Genomic DNA, 11,497 nt, shown 5'->3' on the forward strand with positions numbered 1-11,497 from the left:
ACTCCTTCTTTGAGTCCTCCTGCCAATGGTTACGTGATACTAAATGTAAACATGACTCTTGTCAACTTGTGTTTCCAAGGATACTATGAGACGTTTATGTGGCCCTTTCCTGCCAATGTATCAACTATCATTGTTATATAAGAGTATTACAAATGTTCAAATGTTCCATTACTTCCCCTTTAGAGTCAGTGTACAGCTGTGGTAAGAGAGCAGTGCACTTTTGACAGGAATGAATACAAACAATCATGTGAGTTATTAACAGCCTGTCAAAGGTTGAATGTTATGTCACAGGCTTCATGTCTTTGGCGTTTTCCTTGAGGAGAAGTTACATTTGGTTAACATCTGATTTCAGGGAAAGATCAGGAAAAGACACTGTGTCAAAGGTGTTACAAATTACCTTTACATGGTGTTTCCTGATTTACAAGGATTGCACTTCACATTAGAAGAGCCAGTTCCACAGAGTGAGTTTACAGAGATAACGCCTGAATCTCAGAGATCTTTGGTACATTTTTAATAAAGTAGTACCGTACAGGTTTTTTTATTGGAAACAGCTGATGATTCCACAAGACTTATTTTTATTAGAGGTAACTTTGTTGTCTTATTTGCCTCAAGAGCAACTCATTAAGGTTTGCTTCTAAAGGTTGAATGTCAACGTTACAGAGAAAACTATTCAGCAATACTGGAGATATCAGATATCATCTGTAAAACCACACAGGCCTGGCCGACATATAAATAAACAAAGAAATTAGTATGATTACAATTTCACCATAATGTGTTTGGAATAAAACGTTGTATGAGCGAGGACTTTATGTGTGTGCGACATTTTGAAACAAAACCACATTAAACCATACTGAAAATGATTGTTTGCTATAAGAACCATTTATGCACAGCCGCCTCCTTGTCACTGCGGATACATTCTTTTCTGCACAAACAATATTCAATGTGCTGTGCTCAACCTTCATGTGGTTTCAGCCATGTGATGAGTTTGGGGAGTTTCCCTTTTATGCAGCGTTCGGTTTGAATAGTGCTGCCCCATTAAAGAAAGATGATATTAAATCATTTTTTAAACCAACTTTGGATGTGTGACCCCATCATCGTTGAAGGTTTCACAGTTAAAGAGGATGTAACCCATTTTGCCCTTGCAAATGAAAGTTGGATTGATTATAATAAAAAGCACCAGTATGGTTAGCAAAAATGAAATTTAACTTTTATGACTCTTTTAAAAAAGGATCTCTATTATGCGAAATACACTTTTTAAATGTATAGTATTCATATATACAGTATGTCTACCCTGTGTGTTAAGATACTCATAACAATTCAGCAAAAAAGGTTCTATCTCTTTCCCTCCTGATCCAGGTTTGTGAAATCCTCTAAAGAAAATGGGCAAGGTTTCGGTTCATAAGAGACCTAAACGTTCATATGTGACGTCATTTGTGGTCGTACGGCATTAGCAACAAACCAACCACGGTAAGCCCCGCCCACCCTCTTCCCGGAATCCCCTCCCGCAGCACCTCTGTGTATTTTTGGCTACCGGTTTCAGCAGGATGTCTAAGAAGTTTAGACGCTGTGCTGTTTTAGGCTGCAATAATCTGGCACCTCTGAGTTTGCCGGTGGACACTGTAAACCGCTTCTCTTCCGCAGTGTTCACCATTACCATGGAGCTACTTGGGTGGGGGGCGGAGACAGAGAAACACGTCCGCAAAGGGGCGTGGCCAGCAGCAGCTCATTTGCATTTAAAGCTACAGACACAGAATCAGCACGTTTGAAACAGGGCTGAAACAGAGGGGCTTATGGCATGCTTAAATGCATGATCTGTTTGGGATTTTGAGCAAAAATGTTCAGGGAGATGTTTTCTATATATCTGAGACCTATAATATATTGTTGAAATACAGTACAATACGTGACCTTTAAAGTGTTTGGACCAGGAATTTATCACATGACATTCTACCTAGTAGTCTTTTGCAACATTTAGGTAATTTGTGGAAATGCATTATCAGACTAAGACTAATACACTCTTTGATAACATGGTTCTGATCTTTTGATGTCTGTAAAAAGATGCTACATGCCTTTTTTTCCCAAAATGTCAAATGATCAGATCCTAACAATCCCAAAGTGCTTAGTTTTTTTTTAAATAAAAGGGTCCTTCATAGTTGCGCATTGTGCTGACATTTTGATTGTCTTGAGATAGAGCTGCATGAACATGTGACTAACTGGATATGATTAACCTCAAAAATTACTTTAACCTCATTATTGATACTCTAATTTCTCCTGCCTGTTTGCACCGTATGTAGTCTCTCGCAGCACATTCCTCTGCTCATAAGGACATTCTAGCTTCCACTCCTTTCCTCCACAAACACGGCTTGAAAAGCACTTACGGTTTGGACGTCCTTCAAACGTTGTTACAAGAGTGGATATGAAAATAATGATTCCATCTCAAGTCAAAGGGCAGGATTTTGGAAAGAAAATGTGCTTTGTTGACTCAGTTATATGTATTTTTATTCGCTAATCGCTTCAAAAGTCTAGGATTGATCAACACAGGACTGAAACAAATGCATCATTAACATTTATGATACATCAATCCCAACATAATACGAAAAAAGAAAACTGTACAAATGTTTGAAAGTGACATGATCAAAGGGCTCCCCGAACATAAAATGTTTTGAGATCATGGTAACACGTTTCTTTCCGGTTTGTTTGTCGAAAACTGTCTGACATCTTAATAGCCCTCCACATGTGATGCTCTTCAGTCCATGGGCTGCTCCTGCCTTTCTTTGAACTCGTCAACTCGTGCCTGGAACAACATAAAAGAGAAGACAGTCAGAATTGGAGTTGACATGGCACGGAGAGCAACTTAAATTTCATTAAAGGACTACTTTCCAGGGCGAGCCAAACAGCCCAGGGTTTCTTCCTGCATCCCACATGGAAATATTATTGTACCACGTGTGGACAATTAGGGCTTGCTGTTCTTTGGTCCTCCTCTGTAGGGGGGGGGGGGGGCTCAGAGTCACTGGGTCACTGGTTTTCTGCTCAGTACACAAGCCTTTTGAACCACTAAGGATCCACTGCATTAGGATTTTTGAGGAAAGTTGACAGAAAATGTGAGATTCTGAATCTGTCCCACATGCATCTACTTAAAATAATCAAGCCATATCATATTGATGTTGTTTACACTTATATAATTTTAAAACATGGAACGAATATATTTAATTGACCACTGTATTGCTCAGTGGTTAGAGCTGGCAGCACTAGGGTTTGTAAAGCAGCTTGTGGTCTCATTAGTCATGTCATCCCCTCCATCTCCCCTTTCAACACTGTTACTTGCCAAAAGGGGATCGACCTCAGTATTTAGTAACAGTAGCGACACTAGGCCTGGGTGTTAGAGGCCACAGTGCGGAATGTTTTATGAATAAACCTTGACTTTTGAAAAACTTGTAACTACTAGCTGATTAGAGCAATCTCAGGTTGCAGCTCCCCTGGCAGCTTAATACAGGTGTGAATGTGTGACACACTTCTGAAATTAACAACCTGTCAAAAATAAATGCATGTGTGTGCATGTAGGTGTGTGTTACCTCATTCACACCAACGCAACTCCGGTTCAAGCTCCGTGCTAGAGCTTTTCAGGTTCAGAACCGGTTCTTCGGTTTAGCTCTGGCTCTTTTCACACTGCCCAGAGAATTTTTTGGTGCTTGAAACGAACCGGATTCCGGAGCTAAGAGGCTGCTCCGCTGCGGTGTGAAGAGGAAAACCCGGTGCTTTTCAAGCTCCAGCTCCGAACCGGCCCTGAAACACCGTTGGTGTGAATGAGGTATGTGTGTGTGTGTTTGGGGGAGGGGGGTGACTGACAAGATCTACATCAAAGACTAAAGGTGAATTTAGAGCATCTACAAAACATAACAATGGAGACACAATTCATGGGAACCTTTATTTGTTTTGGCAGTGGTTTAAATATTCACTCTTTAAGGATTTAAAGAAGACACATTATGGTATTAGGTCATTTCAGGTTCATATTAGCATTTTGTGCCTCCACTGTGATTTTTTTTTTTAAATATTGAAGTTAAAAGCATCAATCTGGTGCACTTTGAGAGCAACATTAAGAGATCTTTGGATCTATGTGCTCTTTGCTTGATTCATGCCTTCCCAGTCCCTTATCACGTAGCCTATAAGAGCATGGCGCCAGTTGTGGTGAAGGCATCTGACGTATTTTAACTGAAATGTCTACATGCATTGCAGAAGATGGCATCTTTTTTACATGAATATTCCAGCCAATCTCTGTTTTGAGACCATGAGCTGCAAAATGAGCACCTTACCCCGCTGTACAGGCGAGTTCGGTACTTTTTTAAATATACCTGGGCAGGCTCTGTTTTGCCGAGGTCCTCTGGCACTTGCGGGCCACTGAGGGGTGGCGGTGTATGGGGCAACGAAGACGGCTGCTCCGCCTCCGTGGGCGAGGCGGGCAAAGCCGGTGAGTCGGGCGTTAGTGTCCACGACAGTGGCCGCGGGTAACGTAATGTCCCCATGATCTGAACTGTTATTACCTGCAGTAGATGCAGTGTTACTGCTGGCGATTAGGGCTGGTTGTTTCAACCATTTTCTGAGTTCCATCATTGACTGCTGTGTCAGCACTTTGCAGATGACGAACGCGCAGCGGCACAGGTCACGCACACCTGACATAATAACGTTACTTACCGTTTAAATTGACCAAATAAATGCAGCAGACAATGTTATTTAACCACAATTACAATTTATTTTATTTCAACTAAATTCTTCTTCTTATTATTACTACCATTATTATATATGGATGTGTGAGACTGAAACATCCTCTGGAGGGAACACAGGGATTTTATGCAAAAAATACCTATATAACACACTACAGGACATGGAAAATGAAAAAGAAGGGCCGTACACCTAACCACTGCTGGTGGGTTTCTCTCAGTGAGTCTGGTGATGGATGAACAGGCTTACCTGAAATGTGTTGAGAACATGTTGAGAAACTTCAGTGAGATCCCTCAGGCCCCTCCGCAGCGGCTCTGTGGCTGGGACCCCCCCTGAAACACACAGAAGAGTCCTCTGAAGAAAACCACCACCATTACAAATAACAACAAAATCAACCACAGCACGCACTCCACCGGTCACCCCTCTCCAGGACCTACAGCTTTACTCTGCATCTTAATCAGCTGTGTGAGACCACATGCAGTACTTTACAGTCATGCCTCATATATATACAGCCATGCTAGAAAAATAAGGAAATGACGCAGGAGCAGGATGCTGTTCGGGTCCAGTTTCACCAAATGTCCTACAAGCAATCTGCAGTTTACAGCATGGGATACTGTTCTCTCTTGTTCACTAATCAAAACAGATGACATGTTTAATCAACGTCACGTGCATCCACAATTTCCAAGAAGCATTGACATCTGTGAGTCAGAGTTCCTGTTAACCGGTAATTACTGGACTATGACCGGTAAAATATGCTGAAGACCGGCAAATCTAAATCTCTCCGGTCAAAATGTCTGGTCAAAATAATTTCCCTTTAGCGCAATACCGCATCAGTTGTGCCACTTATGTGACAGACAAAAGAGTATGTGACAGACAAGAATAGTCCATTCTGATGTCTAACACTTAATGTGGAGAAAGAGATGTCCTGTATGGGTTGATTGTGCGTTGATCTGTTGGTAATGCCTCGGGGTTCCGGTGGGCATGTAAACAAATGCATAACGCTGCGCTATACTTTGTGGCCTCACCCGGTTGCATAGCGACGCTTCTTGTTTAGGTGTCTTTTAATAAGCAGGTAGTCCTATCATTAGCTAGAACTAGCTAGATCTGATCGATATGGACATAAACGCAAGTGAAGTCTAATCTGACGGGAGAGAGAGAGTTCAGCTGCTGCTGACGAGTCGACACGCAGCTCTGCATAATCACATTGATCGGGAGCAAAACACACACTTCAGGTTAGAATATCACACGTAGCTATTTGAATTACCTCTCAACAGAGGTGGGAGTAAGTCCTACATGTGCGAGTCATGAGCAAGTCTCAAGTCTTGACCTACAAGTATCAAGCAAGTCACTGTGGTGAGGGTCAAGCAAGTCAAGTCATTGCTCAGGTCAAGCAAGTCAAGTCAAAATTCTGATGAATAAGCCCAGTTTCCGCATTTAAATCAGTTAAAAGACAGTGGTTATGAAAATGGATTCAACCCACACTATGATCTTCATTACATACACAGTTAATAATTTGAAATCTAATTTAGACCGATGACAATCATATTAGATTCATATTAACCCCAGAACTGCAGACAATATAGCTAGGACTCAATCAAAAAGTCTGTTCAAAAATGCAGAATTACAGGTAAGAAAATCATATATGGCATTTGCCATTACACATATTTAATTTAAATTTCTGTTAACACTAGAACCGCCAACAGCGTCAGCACCTACATAGATATCATTTAATTTGTTCCTCTTCATTATTTCCTTATAAACTAAGTAGGACGATTTAAAACTCACTTAATTGGGTTAATTTTGAAATTGCTTCAGTTTATCATCATAACAGATCAAAATATTGATAGTTAACTTTATATTTTATTAATATGTAATAGTACAGTAATATAAATAATTATTGACCAAATGTACATTGCAGATGTTAGCCACATTGGTAAGTTAGCTAAAAAGATAGCCATATTAGACAGTTATCATTGCCATTAATTGCCTCGTCAAACTACGAAAACGTTCGTTTGTCACAAAATAAATTACACTTGTTTGACTTAGATTTGAGGGCATGGCTTGAGCATGATGTAATTATGTTATCTATCACATTCGCTAACATGTCTGTCTTTAAATTCTCTAAACAGCTCTGGATTCCGGACGGCGGGTGCTTAGCCAAGTCTGATGTGTTGGCTCCCTTGGTTTGCAGGGATCTAAAACATGTCTCACAGACAGGCCTCGTGGTGTCCGTAGGCTTGCCCTCACTGTCAGAGATATAGCTCAAATACTTCCAAATTTCGCTGCTGGCGTCTTTTTTGTCAACAAGCCGAGTCGCATCGGCAGTTGCACTCCCACTTGCAACCACTTGCTCCCTGTTTTCTCACATGCTCTGGCAGCTAGCGCGTGCTTGAGAGAGGGGAGGAACTTAGAGCATGCTTGAAAGGGGCGGGACTGCAGTGCAGGCACGGCTGCAGTGCAGGGAGTGGAAGCAGAGCGCTGAACACACACGGCTCTTATTAAAACAGCGCTTTCTCACCGGAGTACTTTTCTCCGTCATTCTTAAAGTACCGATACTAATGAAACGGAGGAATCGTAACGTTTTTAACGGCAGGGTATCGCGGTACCTTTCAAGTATCGGTACACCGTGCAACACTACGTGTCACTGAACTTTATGCTGTAGACCCTGCATACCACTGTTCTCTTTAGCGTCATCGACAACATAATCCTTGAATCCAAACTTGACTATTTGTGGAGTAACGCTAGCCGCTGCTATGTTAACTGACACTCCTGCCGTCTAGTGGGTTGCCAGGTTTGCGCGCACGGCGCTATAATCACCCAATCACATTTTTCGAAAAAACTAAATGTAATATCTCAATACAAAAACAAACGCAAATATTTAATTTTAAAAAGTCCTTTCAAATCATCTGTCTCAAGCTTAAGTCAAGTCTCAAGTCATGAATAACAAGTCAAAGTCAAGTCTTTTATCAATGTTAGTCAAGCAAGTCTCAAGTCAAAAAATATGCGACTCGAGTCAAGTCATGTGACTCAAGTCCCCACCTCTGCCTCTCAAACTACCTAAACTAGTTATAGATATGTTTAGTTTTACTGTCCGGTCACTCATTACTGATCCGCGAGCTGCATGATACTGGCGGGCTGTCAGGAGAAGGAGAGAGCGCTCCGTTTATTATTCCCTTGTTATTGTAAATTACTGTACACTTTTGAATAATGGAGTTAATATACTATAATTTGTTTTTTTATATATATATATATATTCGAATATTGAATCATATCAATTAGTTTTAAAGCTCAATAAATAACAAAGAAGACCTTTGACCGGCACTTTTCTAATTTTGTCCAGAAGATTTAAACTTTAACGGACATTTTGACCGGCAAATAAATATTCTAACGGGAACTCTGCTGTGAGTAAGCACTGCTTTGCAAATTGCATTGAAGGAAGAAAGACGTTAGTGTTATCGAGTAAATAACCAAAATCAAAAAAATGATATTTTAAAAGTATTGAAAAATAATTATTTCCAGTAGAAATTCCCTCAAGAAGGTCTGATTTCTGCGTTTTAATTTATCAAATTGCTGCATTGATTAATGTCTATTTTGGAAATAAGTGACATTTAATTAAAAATAAAAACACAGCAGCTGAGGTCACAAAAGTACAAAGAAACACTGCTGTTGCTTTGATGTTGATTAAGCTTAGCACGAGATTTGTACACATCACTCTTCGCTTGAGTAACTTGTCAAGGGCATCTAATTGCTAATTAAAAAAACTTTAAACAAAGTTATAAAAATAACTGCTTTTTGCAGTCATGGCCATCTTCTCCAAAATGACATGGAGTCCACAAACCCATTTCATTGTGGTTATGGTGAGGGGGGGGGTATAATCAATACAGAAGAAAGAACGAATAAATATAGAACGCACAGTGGACCAGTGAAAGGTTATTGAGTCTTGATGTACTGAAGCCCCCGACCTCCTGAATCTAAGTTCAACAACTAAATCTTAGAACAGAATTGTTGCTTAAAGCGGATTAGTTTTTAGTGCAACAAGGCAAGTGGTTAGCTTTCTGTTGACAATAACAAGAGTCTGTGCATCTGTGTCAAGTCAGCTGCTGAGCTTTCCTGTCTGAGCAGACAAAGTGGAAGCACCAGACTCCAATCAGCATGTTTACTCTGCAACAGCCTGAAAACCGACCTGCGCATGTATGCTTACATAAACGTAACAGATGGTAAGGAGAGGGGAAAGAAGATTAAGTGGCGGGGGTTTAGTAATGTCTCTTACCTCGTGTCTGAATGCGAAAGTTGATCTTGCTCTCAGACGGATGAGTGATGGTGTAGCCACAAAAATCCACATCCACACTGATGGAAAAAAAGGAAATTGGAAACATGATCTGAGGTTATTATCAATTTTTTTCTTAGATTGGGTGGAAGGGTGTTGACGCTATTACAATCTTTCCACTATCAAGTCATCCCAGCTGACATTGACTAACTAAGAACAAAACATTGGGACCACAGTGGAAGCACATACACACTTAAATGGATAGTTTGGACTTTTCAAAGTGGGGTTGTATGAGGTCATTTTCCAGACGAAGGTCGGTACGCCCCCAGTTTGGAGAAACAGACCCACAGGAAGCTAAATAATATACTACTGTGAAAACATGCGAATAAAATATCATTAATATAGCACCATTTTGGTATTCCGACAATTCAAGGCACTTTTACATCATATATCAATATGTAAAAACTGATGCCACAGTCTTGTTGCCTCAATGGGGTATTATTGCCCATTGACAATTTGATATCCTGCCGACATCACATGATACCTGATTGTTTGTTTTATGTCTTGTTTCTATTCATATTGCATTGTTGAGGAACCTGTTTTTCATTACACAACTTCACCGTCTACATTTTATTTGTAATTGCTCATTGGATTGATTAAATCAGCTTTGCCTCCTGAGCTTTAATCAATTTGTTTGTTTTGAGTTATTGTGTGAAATTGGTGTTTTAAAAAGGTAGCATTTTTCCACAACAAGTAAATTCCAATTACGTTATAGAAAACCTTAAAAACATTAGGGCATAGTAATAATATTTGGTTTGATAAACCAAAGGCAAACAATAACACAACAAAACTGACAGTAGTCGTAGTTCTGTGCATTAAAATGACTGTTTTCATCAATGGAGTGAGGTGGCTTACATTTCTTAAATATAGCCTACAGTGAAGTTTATAGTTGGCTAAAATAGGTTTTTCTGCTGCACAGTATATTGCTTTTCTTCTGTGCTGGTACTTCAAACTAGGAACTTGTAGACAAACATCTATTGCAGGTAGTAGTACACTGACTATTAATAAGTACGTCATACAACCTCACTTAAAACTACGTCTTAAAAAAAGTCCCTTTGAAATATCGTAATGATCAACTGTCAAAATAACCTGTAAGTCGCAAAATACTCAAATGAGTCAGCCAAAATCTTTGTTCTTTTGAAGCCCCATGGGATTTCAGGGGCTAGATGTCATCATGCTGAGTCTGAAGAACAACACTTACGTCTTCATGATCATATATCTGAGGGAGTTTCCCAGGGTATGATCTTCATTATGTAGCACAAATGTCACACATCCCTCATCTCCTCCATCAGCCTGGACCTAAAACACAACATATCATTATCACAGCACACTCAAAACTGAACCATGGACTCCTTCCAGATGTTGCAGATGGAGCTACTATGCATTGCCAATACATAGAGTACTTATTATTTCACATATGCACATGGATAAGCATCAGTTACACATGTTGACCACAGTATTCTAAGAAACTGAGGCAACGCACATGTCCGTTTCAACCAGACTGTATTTATAAAGGCTTCAATACTGCCCCCTAGTGGAGAAATTCTGAGTCGGATATGGAGTGTTAGCGAATGTAAAGTAAGTACAGTTATTTACGTTTCAGGTAACCGTAGCTTAGCTTTAATAATGCCACTGATGGTATCCGTCCACAACAAATGTTGCATTAGATGGAACAGATTTAAAGGAGTTAGACTTTTAAGGTGTAATAACTGTTTATTTGCTGCTAGCTCCTGTAGCTACCCACGTGAGGCGTTTACGGGCGAAATGCTATCCATAGATTTTTTTAGTTCAATGTTGTCTTACAGGCAGAGGTTAACACTAACAAATACGTGTAGCTGTATACAATGCCACAAATCATAAGGCATTATTCCTTCTTACCATCTCCAGCACTGGTTTCTTTTCGCCTTCAGCAGCCATGCTTCATATTCCGGTTATGTGCGTCAATAAAGAGAGTATTACCTTATTTCTGTCTGACAGGCAACAGGTGGGAAAGGGGATTTGTAAATCTAAAGGTGTTTGTTTTTTCATTTGTCTATATTTTTCAAAGTTTAGGAGTAGCAAACACAGACAAGATTATAGCATTGCATCTTATATTCAGAAATATAACTTTAATGAATAGATAAAGATGCACAGTGTTGTGCTCAATAGGTCCCACTTTTGAATCGTTTGGATCTTGGCAAAGCTTGAAATAATTGACTAAAACCAAGTATGTTCGGTGGTTCCCCACAAGTAAGAGATTTAGCTAAAGTTAAAGAAAAAGATCAGTCCTGAAAAAGAAATAAGGACGATTCAAATACCAAAATTACACAATTGCGGCAGTGATTAAGTAGCCTGCAAGACCTAGAAATGGGCTCAAAAATACAAACCGTCGCCATTAGGTGACGTCGGTATGAAAACATGTGACGACAACACGGTATATGCGGAAGTTTTCAAATGTAGTTTCCTTAACGAAACAAA

At 39.9% G+C, this 11,497-nt stretch overlaps 1 protein-coding gene across 1 annotated transcript; it reads right to left on the reverse strand.

Moving 5' to 3' along the window:
* Positions 1-2,479: 2,479 nt before the first annotated feature.
* On the reverse strand, positions 2,480-11,002 carry polr1d (RNA polymerase I and III subunit D). Its single transcript, XM_034093433.1, has 5 exons — positions 10,919-11,002; positions 10,242-10,339; positions 8,984-9,060; positions 4,963-5,045; positions 2,480-2,791 (listed from the first exon to the last, which is right to left on the reverse strand). Exons 1-5 carry the CDS (start codon positions 10,955-10,957, stop codon positions 2,744-2,746), a joined length of 345 nt encoding a protein of 114 aa, XP_033949324.1. The 5' UTR covers positions 10,958-11,002; the 3' UTR covers positions 2,480-2,743.
* Positions 11,003-11,497: the final 495 nt, after the last annotated feature.

Source organism: Pseudochaenichthys georgianus, chromosome 10 (genome assembly GCF_902827115.2).
Source record: "Pseudochaenichthys georgianus chromosome 10, fPseGeo1.2, whole genome shotgun sequence".
Classification (NCBI taxonomy): domain Eukaryota; kingdom Metazoa; phylum Chordata; class Actinopteri; order Perciformes; family Channichthyidae; genus Pseudochaenichthys; species Pseudochaenichthys georgianus.